This window comes from Chiloscyllium plagiosum, chromosome 40 (genome assembly GCF_004010195.1).
Source record: "Chiloscyllium plagiosum isolate BGI_BamShark_2017 chromosome 40, ASM401019v2, whole genome shotgun sequence".
Classification (NCBI taxonomy): domain Eukaryota; kingdom Metazoa; phylum Chordata; class Chondrichthyes; order Orectolobiformes; family Hemiscylliidae; genus Chiloscyllium; species Chiloscyllium plagiosum.
The window spans coordinates 14856679-14875354 of record NC_057749.1 but is presented as its reverse complement, the minus strand read 5'-3'; the positions used below and the strand labels follow the sequence as shown (position 1 = coordinate 14875354).

Genomic DNA, 18676 nt, shown 5'->3' with positions numbered 1-18676 from the left:
GAACGCCTCGTCTTCCGCCTTGGAACACTTCAACCCCAGGGCATCAATGTGGACTTCAACAGTTTCCTCATTTCCCCTTCCCCCACCTCACCCCAGTTCCAAACTTCCAGCTCAGCACCGTCCCCATGACCTGTCCTACCTGCCTATCTTCCTTTCCACCTATCCACTCCACCTTCCTCTCTGACCTATCACCTTCCTCCCCACCCCCATTCACCTATTGTACTCTATGCTACTTTCTCCCCACCCCCACATTCCTCTCATATATCTCTCCACCCTGCAGGCACTCTGCCTGTATTCCTGATGAAGGGCTTTTGCCCGAATTGTCGATTTCCTGCTCCTCGGATGCTGCCTGAACTGCTGTGCTTTTCCAGCACCACTCTAATCTAGAAACAGAAATAGCTGGAAAAGCTCAGCAGGTCTGGCACCAGCTGTGGAGAGAAATCAGAGTTAACGTTTTAGGTTGAGTCACCGGACCAAAACATTAACGCTGATTTCTCTCCACAGACGCTGAGCTTTCCCAGCTATTTCTGTTTTTGTTTCTGATTTACAGCATCCACAGTCCTTTTGGCTTTTAGTAAGCCAGGCTATTCTACTTTGAAAAGCATCACAGCCCTGCTCACTTCACCGTCACCACTTGATTGCTGTCCCCAAGCCTTGTCCCTCCTAGAAAATATGGCTGGAGAAATCAACTGTGGAAGACCTCACAATCGAGCTTAACTCCATCCACAAACAACACCCACTTCCAGGTGCATTCCAGACCCAGTATCTTCACTGGACAGCAGTTAAGAATCTGATGGATGTGAATCCTTCCACAGGGAATCCAGTCAGGAACGTGTTCCCTCCCCCATTTTTTCTACAATCTCGAAACCCAAGGCACTGAGTGAATCCCAAATACCACACTTCCTAAAGTTAGCAATCTAATTGATCATAAAATATGGTTTGGATGCTTATTACAAATATTAATTAGATGGACTAAATACACATGTTAACTACAATTACTTATTATTAACATATGCTAATTTCCAATACTAACTTCAAATGCTAATACTATATGTTTATTCGAAACACTTTTTTTACACATACCAATAACATAGAATGGCAAATGCTTATTGCAATTCATAACTCATTACAAATGTTCATTACATACACTGATTATCGATCTGAACTAACTACAAATACTAACTGGCAAAATGTCCGTGGCTCTGTTCACATTCAGCTGATGGATGGAGGATTTTCTGACTGACCGAACTGCGATGGAATTAACATAGATGTATCAGATACCTGCTCCATAGAGCCACTTAGTGGCCAAGGGTTGCAACTGTGACGTGACAGTTGACATAGCAAAATTCAATGTGAAATACTGACTGAAATTTAATATGGGAATCAAAAAACACAGTCAAAACTCAACGTCTGGAAGTAAGGTTTGTCGGACCTGGCTAAGACTCCCTTTTTAAAAAACAACTAATATACCGTTACATTCAAAAATAAAGGGTCAGAATGAAGAAGCAAAATGCAAGTTAAGGCTTCCTTTGCCCATTGCTGAATCATAATTTAGCTCTTTCAAGCTCATTATTCAGAAAGAAAAGCCTCATGCTTAAGGATAGAAAGACAGACACAAAAGAAGACTTGTCTTTGTGTTGTGTTTTTCAGTTCAGGACATCCCATGGCACTTTTCAACCTATGAAGTACTTGATGAATTGCAGCCACTATTGTAATATTTGAAATGCAGCAGCTTGCATACAGCAAGCTCCTACAAACAGCACGGTGATCTGGGAGAATAAGGAATAAATGTTGGCCAGGACACCTGAAAAGTTACCCTCAATACCTTTTTAAAATAGTGCTGCAGGATCCTTAGATAGGAGTCAGCACTTGGAAGCCCCTTCTGAAAGGCAGCTCCTCTGACAGTACGGCACTCCCTTGGTATTGACCCTCCGACAGGGCGGCACTCCCTCAATACTGACCCTCCGACAGTGCAGCACTCCCTCAGTACTGACCCTCTGACAGCGCGGCACTCCCTCAGTACTGACCCTCTGACAGTGCGGCACTCCCTCGGTACTGACCTTCCGACAGTGCAGCACTACTTAAGCACTGACCCTCCGACAGTGCAGCACTCCTTAAGCACTGACCCTCCGACAATGCAGCACGCCCTCAGCACTGGCCTTCTGACAGTGCAGCACTCCCTCAGTACTGACCCTCTGACAGTGCGGCACTCCCTCAGCACTGACCCTCCCACAGTGTGGCACTCCCTCAGTACTGACCCTCTGGCAGTGCAGCACTCTCTCGGTGCTCACCCTCTGACAATGTAGCACTCTCTTGGTACTGCACTGTACTATCAGAGTGAATCACATTAAAACAAAATCCAACTTCTCTCACCAAAATATCAAAAATCATCATTTGATGTAAAAGTCCAGCTTGGCACTCAATACCAGAAATATCAATATTATATTCAATTAATAACACTGTCCCACAATGCACCACTTTGATCTGTTTTGGTATGTTGGTAAGCACTCATCCTGCTTTGCCAGTGTACTGATCTGATACCACAGGAACTATATTATTGAGGTGGTTAGATTCATAATGTGGGAGAATTTGGAAGGTTATGGCTTGACACGATATAGCTGTTGACAGGAGGAGCCAGGAGCTTACCCTATAAAAGATATACAAAGGAATGCGAGGAATTGTCCGTTGTGCTGATTGGTAGGGTTTTTTTTATTTAAAGAAGAACACAAGTTTTCTTTGGGGTACAGAGGGCTGTTATTCCACTTTTATTAATCTCCCATCCCACTGCTCTGTTTCCTCACTGCATCTAGCCCTCATCTCTACTTACTTAGTGTCCTGCTGTATTATTCATCTTTCTTTGCACCTCACTTCCCTTCGTAACACCCCAAACCTGTCCAGAAGCAAATCAAATTGCCTCACACCTCAGCTTCCATTTCCTACATCCTGGTGAACCTGTTGAATGGTATTTGACAAACGTGGCATGTGATACTCATAACGGTAAGCAAGCATTTGACATGGTGGCTGGATGGATGTTTATATTCTGTGACTTGAGCTGTATGAAGGAAATGGGATGGTTAACTAGGCAAGTACAGTGAATATGAAAAGGAACAAATATACCTTTGGCCAAACCCAGCTGAATTCAGATTTAGTCCGAAGACGTAACAGAAACAGTTTATTGGCATTTCGGGCAAAAGCCCTTTATCAGGCTTTTGCCCGAAATGTCGATTTTCCTGCTCCTCGGATGCTGCCTGACCTGCTGTGCTTTTCCAGCACCATTATAATCTAAACTGCAGTTTCCAGCATCTGCATGTCCTCACTTTTGCCTAGAAACAGTTTATTGTTCACCACAAGACACACTAAAAAAAAGCTGTGAAATTGATTTGGGGGGGGGGGGGGAGGTATTAGTATAATGATAATGTCACTGGATTAGTAAATCCAGAACGACAAATTCCAGTGTTCTGGTAATATGACTTCAAATCCCAGCACAGCAAATCTTGGATAGAGTAGATAGGCTCAAGCTGCTCCTGCTGGTAAAAGAATGCGAGGGCATTGATTTAAAGTGATGTGCAAAGGAAGCGAGAGTGTGATATGAGAAAAACCCTTTCTCACCCAGCGAGTAATTAGGATACGGAATATACTGGATCCCATTTACCATCCCCCTGAGAAAAAGAACAGGAAATGACATCACCATAGGAGATGATGTCACCACAGGAAATGACATCACCAATCCAAGGCAGCCCAAACATATGAATAGAAAGCAGGCTACACCACCAGCGCTTCATCCGGAGGCTCACTGAAGATTTAGATTGGATTACCTACAGTGTGGAAACAGGCCCTTCGGCCCAACCAGTTCACATCAACCCTCCGAAGAGCGACCCACTTTCCCTTGACTAATGCATCTAACACTACGGGCAATTTAGCATGGCCAATTTACCTGACCTGCACATCTTTTGGACTGTGGGAGGAAACCAGAGCACCCGGAGGAAACCCACGCAGACACGGGGAGAATGTGCAAACTCCACGCAGACAGTCACCCGAGGCTGGGATCAAACCTGGGACCCTGGTGCTGTGAGACTGCAGTGCTAACCACTGAGCCACCATGCCATCCAGTTTGGTCCCACTTAGTAGGGTGACAAAACGTCTGAAGATGAACCTCCCAGCTCAGCGAGCAAACCTACATCCAGAATTTCAACCTGAGCTACAAATCTTCTCAAAACTCGCTAACGGAATACACTGCCTGGAAAAGTGGTGGAAGCAGGTTCAACTGAGGCATTCACGATGGACACTGGATAATTATTTGGATAGAAATAGTGTGCAGGGAGATGGGGAAAAGGAAGGGTAACCAAAATGGTATAGACTGATGGGCTGAATGGCCTCCTTCTTCACCAGAACAATTCTGTGAATCTGTGGTGAAATTTGCATTTTAAAAAATTTAGAATAAAGAGCAGGACTAATAGTAGAGGGATATGGGCCAAGTGCTGGCAAATGGCACTAGATTAGGTTAGGATATTTGGTCAGCATGGACGAGTTGGACCAAAGGGTCTGTTTCCAGGCTGTACAACTTTATGACTCTAGGTAAACATTGTCGATTGTTGAGTTCATCCCTGGTCTAGTCTACTATGACTCCAGACCTGCAACAATCTGGGTGACTCTTTAATGCTTTCTGGGGAATAAATGTTGGCCTTATCACTGATGCTCCACGTCCCATGAACAAACAATACGCCTGAGTTTATAATCCAAGTTATAATATTAATCATCTACAAGGTGAAGGTGTGGTTGACATTAATAGTGGTGAAACTGGATAAGTACCTGAAGGAGGAAAGGATGGGAGAGTGCTGGCTTGGTAGGGGCAGTGGTGGAAGAGGTGGTTGGACAGTTAGTTTAGTTGGCTATGTGTCTAGTGAATGGATCAAATCAATGCTGTTCCCAAGGGATTCAAATTCTGTTCCAGCAGGGGCCAACCTTCCCATCACACCCTTAAATCACACTATGATTCAGTGAATAATCACCCAGGACTTGCCTTCATCAGAGAAATGGAAGACAGGAGAAAGGATACATAGGTGTATACTTCGACGCAGAGAGAGGGTCTCATATCCCCTTTCAGCAGCAGGGAATCCCCCAGCTGTCCATTCTATTTCCTTTGTGCAGCTCAAGTCATGCAACAGAAAAATATATTTAGTAACTCCATTACATATTCATCAATCGGTCAGATTTTCAACCCTGGGGCAGGGTTGGACCTGATGGGCTGAAGGGCCTGCTTTATTGCTATAAAGTTGATGTAATACTACGTGAAAACTAACATGAGGAGGTACATGGAGGCAGAGAAAGATAAAAAGACTCAAATTCAGATGACGACCTTTTGGAGGACAGATATTTGGGTCAAAATCCTGGAATTGCCTCCCTCAGGGCATTGCGGGTCAACCTACAGCACGTGGAGTGTTGCGGTTCAGGAAGGCAGCTCACTCCTACTTTCCCAAGGGGCAACTAGGGACAGGCAGCAAATGCTAGTGACACCCACATCCCACAGATTAATATTTTAAAAAGGTTGAGAGGAAGGACTTGCTGGTGAGAGTAAAAGTTGGGTAAGAGTTGCTCACTTCTACTTATAATTCTAACATCCACCTGTGCTTTCAGTCTAAATCTTACTTCAAACTTGAGATCCAGGGTTCAGCATGTTATTACAACCTGGGTCCTAATGCATTTGGAGTAGATAGCATAATTTTAAGAACTGGCAGGATAACTGATTTTTCCAGTAGCTTGTGTAGACCTTTGGTCTTTACAACATTATGTGTGAGCGATCAAGTACAGAGATTTCTTGAACAGAAGCAGCAAGCTCAACCTTCCCTGATAACTTACCCCAAAACTTGGTTACCTATTGGTTAGAGCGAGAATCCCCATTCTCCAACTTTAGTCCAAATCTCATGGCTTTAATGGGGATTCGAAGCTTTCACCACAGGACTGATCAACATCAATCAGCTGTAATGGCTTGAGATTATTTGGCTCTGATCTAACGTAGATATTGAATCTGAATCCGACCCAATGACTCCGATAGGACATTTAAGTGGAATCTTAGTGGCCCAATCCGGCTCCTCCAATGGGATCACAGACTCACACAGTGCATGAGGCTTTTCAGCCCATTGTTCCTGTACTGGCTCTTCAATAGAGCTCTCCCCTTAGTCACACTCTTTCCCCACAGCCCTGTTCTTTTCAAGTATTTATCCAATTCTGATTTTGAAAGTGAATATTCAGTCAGTTCTGTTGCTCTTTGAGACAGTGTGACCCAGATCGTCATCACCCTGGTGTGTTTAAACTCTCATCTCCCCTCTGGGTCTTAAATCCATGCTCTCTAGTTCCTGACAGACCCGTGCTATTAGGATCAGCTCTCTCTATCCACTCTGTTACTCACCATTGTCAATATGTCATCTTGTTGGACATATTGTGATCACAAAGCAACTTGGCAAAGTTGAGCGGAGGTGGGCGGGGGGGGGGGGGGGGGGGGGAAGAATGTGGTTAAGGAAGAGAGAAATTGGCTCAAAATAATTTGCTGGTACCTTTTCTCCAATCGCAAAACAAGCAGCTGTTTGTGTGAGACAGTGTGTGTGTGCGAGCGCATGTATGAGCGTGAACGTCTGTGTGCTTGAGTCTGTTGTGTGTGTGTGTGTAGATGTGAAAGTTTCTGAGTCAATATGTAAGTGTGTGAATGTGTCTGTGAGTGAGTGTGCATGTGTGAGTGGGTGTGTATTTCTATGAGTGTAAGCGTCGGTGAGTGTGTTTGAGAGAGTGAATGAGAGTGTGTATGAGTGCTTGTGAGCGTGAAAGTGTGTGGCTGAATGAGTGTGTTTGGTGGGGGTGGGGTTGGGGTGAAGACAGGCTCTGTGACCAATTCACAGGGTGTGGTGAGGGCGGGGGTGGTTTCTGGGACACTGCGGGAGAGCGGGAATCTGGAACGGATCAGTTTACATAAAGACCCAGAGCCGTCTCACAGTCCACACACACTGACATCCCCAAAACAAAGCCAGGGTCTCTCCATACCCCACACAAATCCCTCCCACACCCCTCCCTCCCCTCCAACTCTTCATTTAAAGCAGTTACACTTTAGACCAGAACTGACTGAATTCTTGGACCCACCACTGGTGTCTTCAGACCCAGGCGGCTGCTGCTGCTGGGGCTGCTGGTGCTGCTGCTGGTGCTGGTGCAGGAGGTGGCAATGAGAAACCCGCAGCTCCCCTTCAGTGCCGCTGTCCAGTTGTCCCACTGGTGGAGGCCAGGGAAGCTCTTTAATTACCTTAATCTCTACTGTAGAGGGAGGCAGTGGGGGGGAAGGGGGGATGGGGAGGAGAGGACAAACAGGAGGGAGAAAAGAGAAACGAGAACAGTCAGGCAAGGTTGAGCAGAGAAGACTCAGAAAACGCTGCAGAGTAAAGCAAGAGAGATAAAATCTGAGAAGGAGAAAGAGTGAGATCGGAGCTGTGGGATCCTCCTGCTGGTCTAGTGAACGGCACCATCTCAATTCACCTCACTCCCCAGAACGTGTTGGAGCTGAGATGGGGGTTGGAGGTTAGTGATGTCCCCACCTGCATGGGCGATACAAGACTGAATTCCCATGAGCTGCTAGACTTGATGGGAAAGCGGAGATATGACTGAACTGGAAAGCTTAGAATTGTCCTCCAGTGAGACATATAATAGAGAGGCCTCTTCAGGCCAGTATTAACAGTCCCTGGACTGTCTTCAAATTCTCCAGACTTGGACCATAAGAATAGGAACACTTCATAGCCATCACTACACTCAGGTCTGAAAACAACAAATGCTGGAGATCCCAACAGCTCAGACAGCATCCATGGAGAGAGAGAGCAGGCTAAGTCTTGATGGCTCTTCATCTGATGGATGCTGTCTGACCCACTGTGATCTCCAGCATTTGTTGTTTTCAGTACAGATTCCAGCGTCTGCAGGAATTTGCTCCTACTGCACTCAGGTCAGTTAACCTCAAACACTGGGGAGGACAGTTTCAGGATCAGGGGCCGAGCATTTATGTTCGAGACGTGGCGCACTCTGTCCGGCTCTGGTTGCCCTGCTCCAGGAGGGATATTATTAAATTGGAGAGTGTTCAGGAAAGATTTGCAAGGATATTAATGGGACTGGAGAGTTTGAGTTGGAAGGAGAGGCTGGGACGTTTGTCACTGGAGTACAGGAGGGGTGACCTTATAAAGGTTTATAAAATCATGAGGGGCCCAGATAAGGTGAATAGCCCAGGTCTTATCCCCAGGGTAAGGGAGTTCAAAACTAGAGGGCATGGAGTTAAGGTGAGAGGGGAAAGATTTAAAAGGGACCTGAGGGGCAACTTCTTTACAAAAGGGGGTGGTGCGTGTATGGAACGAGTTGCCAGAGGAAGAGGTAAGTACAGGTACAATTACAATATTTAGAAGATATTTGGACAGGTACCTGAATAGGAAAGGGATCTGGGCCAAATGCTGGTAAATGCATCGAGTTCAGTTGGGAAACGTGGTCAGCATGGACGAGTTGGACTGAGAGGTCTGTATGTGTACTGTATGACTCGATGACTGAATGCATTTACTCAAAGGCTTGTGAATCTCTGGCATTCCTCTCCCCCAGAAGGATGTGAATGCCCTATCAGAGATACCTACGGCTAGGTTCAGCATATTATTGGTCAAAGGGAATCCAGGGAAAATGTTTGGTGGGTGGAAAGGTAGAGTTGAGGCCCACAGTGAGCCAAGATTATATTGAATGGGATAGCAGAATCAGTGGGCTGAATGGTCTACTTCTGTTCCTATTTCTTGCGTCTGTGCTGTGTGCAAAAACAGCCACCGATCTTTGTAGTAATGTATCTGGGGCTGTGCTGAGATAGGTTGCAACAGAAATACTCTCAATGGGAGAACATCTTGTCCAACCCTCCAGGAAATAAAGGGGCAGTGTCCCTCACACCGTCCCAGGTCTCAGGTTAAACTCCAGCTGGAGCTGCTTTTAGTTTCTCTGATAACTGCTGTTAGTTCAGCTTCAGGCAAAAAAAAAACACCGGACAGAATTCCCTTCTCAGGGAAAAAAAACTAGGGATGAGCAATAAATGCTGGCCCAGCCAGTGACACTGGAAAGAGGAATGAAAACAGGATCAAGCCAGGTGTGATGGCCCCAGAGGTGAATAGTCTGCCAGAAACAGCGATTCACACCTAAGCAGGGAGATGTTAGGTAAGATAGTGATCACCTTCAGCATGGATGGGAGGAGCTGGAGTACGGGTTACACAGAACTAGTGATACCTGAATTCAAGAGACTGCATGCATTTTCACCCCTGGGAGGTACACGGCAATGTTGGAGGCTCTTTATTGCAGGAATAGCTGTGGGATTTGTCACTGAGAGCTCGGATGCAGGAGCACATATGGAGGTTGCTGAACAACTGCCAATGTTTAGGCTGTTAATGCAGACTTAACTTCAGAATAAAGTCAGAAACAAAAAGGCCACAGTGAGCACCAGAGTGGCAAAATAGCACAAAGGGGACAAGTAGAGACAGAGGGAGAGAAGAACACACCAACTGGGGGATGAACACAGAGAGATTTACCCTGTATCTAACCTCACGCTGTGTCTGTCCTTGGGAGTGTTTGTTGGGGGCAGTGTACAAGGAGATTTACCCTGTATCTAACCTCATGCTGTGTCTGTCCTTGGGAGTGTTTGTTGGGGGCAGTGTACAAGGAGATTTACCCTGTATCTAAGGAGGAAGTGAGGACTCCAGCTGCTAGAGATCAGTGTCAAAAAGTGTGGTGCTGGAAAAGCACAGCAGGTCAGACAGCATCCGAGGAGCCGGAGAGTCGACGTTTCAGGCAAACACGCTTCATCAGGAACATTCCCGGTGAAGAGCTTGTGCCCAAAACATCGACTCTCCGGCTCCTCGGATGCTGTCTGACCTGCTGCGCTTTTCCAGCACCACACTTTTTGACTCTGTTTCTAACCTCATGCTGTCCCTGTCCTGGGAGTGTTTGATGGGGGACAGTGTAGAGGGAGCTTTACTCTGTATCTGACCCCGTGCTGTCCCTGTCCTGGGAGTGTTTGATGGGGGACAGTGTAGAGAGAGCTTTACTCTGTATCTAACCCCGTGCTGTCCCTGTCCTGGGAGTGTTTGGCGGGTAGGGGGGAGGTGGGGGGGGTTGGTTGAAGTGGGGTAGAGAGAGCTTTACTCTATATCTAACCCTTTGCAATACAGTGTTTGCTGTAGACACTGTGTTTAAAAATGGGGAGAAATCACCTCTTTTTTCCTCTCGTAAACAGCAGCAAATTCTTCACAAAAACAGCAGCAGCTGCATTCCACCTCCAGCAGGCACTGGCTGCTTGACAATCATAAAACCAGGAACAGGTGTGATTTGTTAATGCTGTAATTCCGTGCACATTATTGCGATCCCGGGCAGATTCCCCAAGCACTTGCAGCAGATGTGGACTCTTACACAATATGTCATAAATCCAACACCATGATCGAAGAGGAATAAAAAAAAAATCGAAATCTGTCAAACTGAGGAATGCTGGGTGTGGGTGTGAGAGAGGGAGAGATACGGGGGGAGGGTGGAAGAGAGAGACAGAGGGGAAGGAAGAGAGAGATGGGGGAAGAGAGTGAGAGACAGAGAAGGAGAGAGATTTAAGGCCTTGGGGGAGAAATTGACAGTGAGAAGGAGGTGGGGGGAAGAGAGGAGGGGGAGAAAGAGAGAGATTAAGGGGCTGAGAGGCAGAGAGAGACAGAGACAGAGAGGGGGCAGGATTTACTGCAAACTCCTCTTGAACTGGGTGTCATGGGGCTGCGTGCTATGAACTGATTGTGGCATCTCAGTCAGTTGTTCACGGTGGGTGGGAGTGTAATATTTCTGATCTGCAAAAATAGAAGGAGTGCCTGGTGGTATAATTTCAAATCTGTTTTCCAAATATGTTTGGTATCTGGAGAAAATAAATCTGAGGTGAACAGCACGAGAATGAAGTCTTGAGACACAGCTTACTCCCTGATGAAGAGCTAAGGTTTCGGAGTTTAGTAAATTACAGTTTATCGCACTGCCTTTGCTGTTATCGTTTTACTGTTACAAGTGGGTCAATGATTGTACAGTTACAGAACAAGGCCATTCAGCTGTGCTAGTTTCTATGAAAAACTCCACAACAGCCCAGCCTTTCCCCGTGGCCCTGCAACATTTTCCTTTCAAGTGTTTATCCAATCCAGTTCCTCCTAAAATTCTGCTTTCACTACTGTCTCATGCAGAATATTCCAGATTTTTTTAAAAAATCATGTGGCATGTGGGCATTGCTGGTCAACTTTCGTTGTCCTGCTGTTATTGCCCTTGGACTCAGTGCCTTGCTGGGCTATTTCAGGGAGTCAACCCCATTGGCTGCAGGTCCTGGAGTCACTGTCGGCCAGACTGGGTAAGGATGGCAGATTTCCTTGCCTGAAGGACATTAGTGAATGAGATGGGTTTTTACAGAAACTGATGATCATTATCACGGTCAGTTTTAAATTCCAGATTTTATTATCTTATTGAATTTGAATTCCACCAGCGGTCATGGTGGGATATGAACCTGGGTGCCCGTGGCAATAATTGGGTCCTGTGGATGACTATGCCAGTGACAAACCACCTCCCCCTAACGCATCATAACACACTGTTCAGAGATGTACGGGTAACCCCTCAGAAGTAGATGGGAGTTGAACCTGGCTCAGAGGCAGGGACACTACCATTGCATCACAAGAGCCCTTAATGTTTAACAGACCATTTTGCACATAGCCATTACAGAATGATTAAGGTTCAGCAGTCCATTGTAGATGTAAGTGGCACATATACGGCTTTAGAAGGGGAAAATCAAACCAGGGATTGAACCTACAACTTTTAGGTTAGAGAGCAAAGCCGTTTCCATAGGGACTGCACACGCCGACAGTCTCAAACACATGAGACTAACTGATTGCTCAGAGTATGAATGAGGAGTAATGTAGTGGTTGGACATTCAGTCATTCACCTTGAGATATTTTCTCATCATCCTGTTCAGGGATGTTTCTACACTGGTCTGGAGCAGCTAGGACTTGATCCCGGGGGGCCCTCCCTCAGAGATACGGATACTGTCAATACACAGTCCCTTTACCTCACAATTCCAAGCGCAGACGACCACTCCAAGATCTGCACAATAGCCAAGAATAAAATAAATGGCAGCACTGGGAGCATCCCTGACAACTTATTTCTTGAGGCCTGTGACAGACGGCAGGTTAAAAATGCGCATGGTAACACCCTCAATAATACCCGCTCACCTCCAGCCCCCCCCGAACCTCCTGACCAGCACAGGATCTGAACAGCATTTCCCCACCTCACAAAACCAGTAACAGCATCCCATGTTTGACCTGCTTGTGTGTGTCAGTGAATATTCACGTGGGTTCTGTTAGACAGATCCTCCTCAGTGCCACATTATCCTAATGAATTACTTTGATAAATAGGAGTAACTGTTGCTTCTTAAAGACCTGGGAAGCCTCCCCAAGCAGCCTGCTATCATTGTATCAATAAAATGCTTTCTCACCCACACAAAGAGACTAATTAATTTGTCAAGGCATCATCTTGTTGAAAGCTCATGGTTAAACATCATGAATATGGTGGATTTCCTCAGTGAGGGGTCTCTTTTTAAAGCCAGCTTGTGAAACCTGTACATGCAAACAGGAGGCCATTCAGCCCTCAAGCCTGATCTATCAGTTCAATGAGATCACAGCTGATGTGCGCTCCCTCAACAGCCTCCTTGAACACAGATCCAGCATTCTCAAAACTCTCAACTGCCCACAGCCTCGACTACTACTCGTGGCCTGGGCAGGTTGTCGCGGTCCACCCCATAGGGAATTCAGGAGAATTGTGGTGGGAACGCGGAACTCTGTCCCACGTGAAACAGTCGCAACGAATGACAAAGACATGTCCGAGGGGAAGGAAAAAGGAACAGCAGGGTATGGAGGGAAGATCAGAAACACTCAACAGGTTAAATGGACTGAATGGCCTGTGAATATTTTTCATCAACCTGCTCAGACAATGTTATGTCACACCTCCGGAATAGGTGGGACTTGGATCCAGCTCTTCTGGCTCAGAGGTAGGGACACTACTGTGACATCTCTGCTTGATGTAACAGTGACGATAGTGGGACAAGATTCTCAACAATCACTGGCCCCAAATTCTCTCTGGTCTCATGCCATTGGACGATTGTTGGCCCCCAATTTGCTCTGGCCTAATGCCATTGGCTGAATGCTGGACCCCCATTTCCTTCTGGCCTTGTGCCATTGGCTGATCACTGGCTTTCCGATTGTTGCTCTCTCTCTCTCTCTCCCCCCTCCCCCTGATTGGCTGATCACAGACACTCCTCCCTCCCGATTTTCACTCTTCATTGGCTGATCACCGCACAGATGCCACTTTAGCTGAGCGTGACTGAGTAGACACTCAGGTCACAGTGAATTTCGGTCGGGGGGGGGGGGGGGGGAGAAAGTTAAATGGTCGTGACTGATTACATTTGATCATCCCTCCGGCGGTAGGGGGATTCGACAGAGGTGCAAGAACCTTATCAGCGCAGAGCCACCCCCCTCGTCCGTGGTAAACAACATGGTGGATGAGGGCACTTTTTAACCAGTACCTCAGTGAGAGTTATCTCCAGGAGAGAAGGGGGATGGGAAAGGTGGAAGGAGCCATCCAGGAGAACGAGACTACACAATAACATTCAACAACATATTGACTGATAATTGGCCACAAGTACAATGATTCAAAGCTCCTGCAGGACCCAGTTTATGTTATCTGATCTATAAACAGACTGTAACACTTCAAACACAATCAATGGAAACCCAATATCCTCCACACTCCTGATACAATTGTTGCTTTTAATTGACAGTGATCAATAGTTGTTAGTTTGGCTCCTTTGGTAGTGCACTGATCTCTGGCTCAGGAGGTGACAGGTTTGAAGTGTGCTGCAGGAGTTCAGCACGTGGCAAGTCATTTTAGTTCCAATAACGTTTCCCTAAAGAGTCAACGAAAGGTTGTCCCTGCTCCGAACACAGATACACACACTCCACCCCCACCCCAATCCCCCCCCCATAGCTGACTCTCAAAGGGTTCAAATGTCAAGTGACACTTTTTATTGACATACAAAGGTTATGGGAGGGGACGGGAATGAAGGCAGAGGCTGGAAAACATCATGACAGTGGACAGAGTGACTGAGCTATAAGCAGAATGACAGATGGGACAAAACTAACTCATGGGACGATGCAGGACAGAATCATAAAATGCCTACAGTGTGGAAGCAGGCCATTCAGCCCATCAAGTCCACACCAACCCCTGATCGCAGCCACCCCCAGACCACCCCAGCCCATGATCCTGCATCTCCCATGACTAGCCCACCTAACCTGCACATCTCTGGACACCTTGAGCAATTCAGCACTGTCAATCCACCTAATCAGAAGAGGCCCTTCAGCCCATCAAGTGAAGACAAGAACTACTTTCTAATTCTATATGAGGCCCACTTTCTCACTGTCTTTATCATTATGCTATTTCAAGCGGCTCATCCAAGTACCTTTTAAAGATTATGAGGTTTCTCACCTCTACTGCCCTCTCAAGCATTCCATTCCAGACCTGAACATCCTTCTGGGTGAGAAAATTTTCTCTCAAATCCTCTAGAAACCTCCTGCCTTTCATCTTAAAGTGATGATGCCGCTTGTCTGTCAGAAATGCAGAGGTAAACCGACAATGGGGAACATTGGAGAGACAGAGAGAATGTATAGGAATAGAGAAGCGACAATGCCAGTGGGAAAAGTGAGAAAATGGAGGGAGGGTGGGTGGGTGGGGGAGTAGGCGATGACCTGCAGCTCTCTTCAAAAGCAGTAAATAGCAAAGGCTTGTAATGGTTGAAATAGGAAAACCCTTCACATGGAAGATGGGATTCTCTGCCCCAGACAGTCTTAACATTATGGCGACAACAGAATTATAATCTTCAGTTGACAATAGGGATCTTTCTGTGCATCTTTCATGGGCCAGTGAAGATGATAACATTTTCAAAGACACAGAGAAGGAGACGCTAAGTGAAGAGCAAAGTCCTGAGATAATAGAAAGTGTGTGAATGACAAGGGCAAAGAATCTTAAAATTAGAGAGGGGCTCATTCACAAGTGAAGTTGGGAAGCACATTATTATCTGGAGGGCAGTGAACAGCCTGGATCTCTCTGCCTCCGGAGATTTGCAGAGGGAAAGCGCACAGAGACTGGGATAAATTAGAGAGCTCAATCAGAGAGTCAGTGCAGGGTCATAGAGTCATACAGCAGCACAGAAACAGACCCTTCGGTCCAACCAGTCCATGCTGACCCTAATCCCAAACTAAACTAGTCCCACCTGCCTGCTCCTGGCCGATATCCCTCCAAACCTTTCCTATTCATGTACTTTTCCAAGTGTCTTTTAAACATTGTAATTGTACCATATCCACCACTTCCTCAGGAAGCTCATTCCGTACACGAACCACCCTGTGTAAAACATTTGCCCTTATGTCTTTTTTAGATCTCTCTTCTCTCATCTTAAAAACATGCCCCTAGTCTTGAAATCCCCCATCTTAGGGAGAAGACACCTATCTATACCCCTCATTATTTTATAAACTTCTATAAGGTCACCTCTCAACCTCCTACACTCCAATGAAAGAAAGTCCCATCCCATCCAGTCTTTTTTTGTAACTGAAACCTTCCATACCTGGCACCATCCTGGTAAATCTCTTCTGAACCCACTCCAGCTTAATAATATCCTTCCTATAAATGGGTGACCAGAACTGGACACAGTATTCCAAAAGAGGCCTGACCAATGTCCTGTACAACCTTAACATAGCGTCCCAATTCCTACACTCCAAGGACCAAGCAGTGAAGGCAAGCATGCCAAATGCCTTTTTAACCACCCTGTCCAATGTGACACAAACTTCAAAGAATTATGTACCTGAGCCCTGAGGGCCCTACCATTAATTCCGTAAACCCTAGGGCGGCACGGTAGCTCAGTGGTTAGCACTGCTGTCTCACAGCACCAGGGTCCCAGGTTCAATTCCAGCCTCAGGCGACTGCCTGTGTGGAGTTTGCATGGGTTTTCTCCGGGTGCTCCGGTTTCCTCCCGCAATCCAAAGATGTGCAGGTCAGGTGAATTGGCCATGCTAAATTGCCCGTAGTGTTAGGTGCATTAGTCAGAGGGAGATGGGTCAGGGTGGGTTGCTCTTCGGGTGGACTAGTTGGGCCGAAGGGCCTGTTTCCGCACTGTCGGGAATCTAATCTACCATTGTTTGTTGTATCAAAATACAATACCTCGCATTTAGTCAGACTGAACTCCACCTGCCATTTTTCAGCCCATTGACCTATTTGATCAAGATCCCTTTGTAATTTTCGAAAACCTTTTTCACTGTCAGTCAATATCCTTTAACCTTGCCTTTTCTCCTGTCCATAGCTAGCAAGAGATAAGGGATGCCATTGGGTCTGTCCATTCTCCAAAGGAAACGCAAAGAATTGTAGTTGCTGGAAATTATAAACATTTACTGGAGAAACCCAGCAGGTCAGTTCTGAAGAAGGGTCACTGGATCTGAATTGTTAACCCTGCTTTCTCTCCACAGATAGGGGAGATGATGACCTGGTGGCATAAACTAACTGGACTGTTAATCCAGAGTGTGGCCTGAATTGCTGTGCTCTTCCAGCACCACTGATCCAGATGCTGGAAAAGCACAGCAGGTCAGGCAGCATCAGAGGAGCAGGAGAGTCGACGTTTCGGGCAAAAGCCCTTCATCAGGAACCAGAGGCCCAGGTATTGTTCTGAGGACCTGGATTCGAATCTGTCTGCAGCAGACGGGAGAATTTAAATTCAACACAAATCTGGAATTAAGAGTCTGATGATGACCATGAAAACATTGCCGATTGTCGGAAAAGCCCATCTGGTTCACTCAGGGATGGAAACCGCCATCCTTACCTGGTCTGGCCTAGGTGTGACTCTAGACTCACAGCAATGTGGCTGACTCTTAACTACCCCCAGATGGGCAATAAATGTTGGCCCAGCCAGTGATGCACTCATTTGGTGAATGAATAATAAAAAAGATGACAGCAGTAGCAGACAGACTATTGTCTCCACTCTCTGCTATCTAGGAGTCATTCTGTGTAACTGATGACTCAGTGCCAGTTTCATTCTTCCTGTTTGCTGCCGAAGTAAAGCCACTTTGTTCTGTTGAAGGTTCTACACTTGCTGGAGGAGCTGACAGTGAGAACTGAACCATAACACCCAGTACACTTTCTATTAAGATCCATTAACTCATGGCAACTGTCCAGAGCTGCTTCTATTCATCTTCACTCCTCAAAAGAAAACCCCACATTTTCAACATAAAACCACACCACAGCTTTTAATGAGAAGTTGACTTCATAGGTTTCCAAACCGCATGACAAAAAGCCTTTGAAAGCTGTGCTCTCAGCTGATCACAGGCAGGATGTCCAAACCCTGGAGCAAAGCAACAACCATAATCCTGGGACATTGGCTCACCCGCGGTTTGTGAGAGGAAGCTTAAGGAAGTCAACTTTGTTTTGTTTAGCGAGACTTTGACTCGATTCAGCAAGCACTTTGGGAGACTGTCGAAGGAAAGCTGACAAATCAGAGCCAGATAAATTGTTGGTGGTGCAGGAAGATCTCCGACAGAGAGAAATGAGTTAGTCAGGGTGAAAAGGGAAGTGTTGGCTCATTGGGGAGGGAGGTTAGTGAGGGGTTTGAAATACAATAAACCCAAAAGGGTGGCATCAAAGAGGAAGCGATGGCCTCGGGTGCTATCACAGAGAGACGCCTGGTCACATTAGTCACAGGTAGAGTCGTAGAGATGTACTGCACAAAAACTGACCCTGAAGTCCAACTCATTCATGCCAACCCACATTAATCAAGTCCCATTTGCCAGCATTCAGCCCATATCCCTCCATACCCTTCCTATTCATGTTCTGGGGACCTGGGCTCAAATCCTGCCACAACACCCATCTGGTTCACTAACGTGCTTTAGGGAAGGCACTTACCTGATCTGACCTACATGTGACTCCAAACCCACAGCAATGCGGTTGACGCTTCACTGCCCCTCTGGGCAATTAGAGACGGGCAATAAATGCTGGCCTAGCCCACTTCCTGTGAATGAATTACAAAAGAATGGACATTGAGGCTGGGACTGACCTCCTTTGAGGAGAGATGATGTGCAGGTGCTGGTGTTGGACTGGGGTGGACCAAGTTAAAAAATCACACAACACCAAGTTATAGACCAACAGGTTTAATTGGAAGCACTAGCTTTCAGAGCGCTGCTCCTTCATCAGGAGGAACTGACCTCCTCTGAGAGATGATGTGCAGGTGCCAGTGTTGAACTGGGGTGGACAAGTTAAAAATCACACAGCACCAAACTTTAATTTACTATAAATTCCTGTGTCCTATGATCCTGCCCCACTAGCTACCTGACAAAGGAGCAGCGCTCCAAAAGCTTGTGTTTTCAAATAAATCTGTAGGACCACAAACTGGTGCTGTGTGATGTTTAACTCTTTTGAGAAGAGATAGCTGATGGGATGTAAAAATCAGGAAGGGCTTTGGAAATATATTTCCACCTGGCAGCAAGGTCAGTCACTGACAGACACAGAGTGCGAGACACCATTCACCCAGAGAACCATAGGCTGCTCTGTC

General features: G+C 46.4%; 1 protein-coding gene across 1 annotated transcript in view; it reads right to left on the bottom strand.

The window, feature by feature from the left end:
- LOC122542551 (SH2 domain-containing adapter protein F-like) overlaps positions 1-18676 on the bottom strand; it is a 149966-nt gene that overhangs the window by 11363 nt on the left and 119927 nt on the right. Inside the window, exon 4 of the mRNA XM_043680419.1 lies at positions 7129-7296. Coding sequence (XP_043536354.1) covers positions 7129-7296 — 168 coding nt within the window. The remainder of the gene's footprint in view (positions 1-7128; positions 7297-18676) is intronic.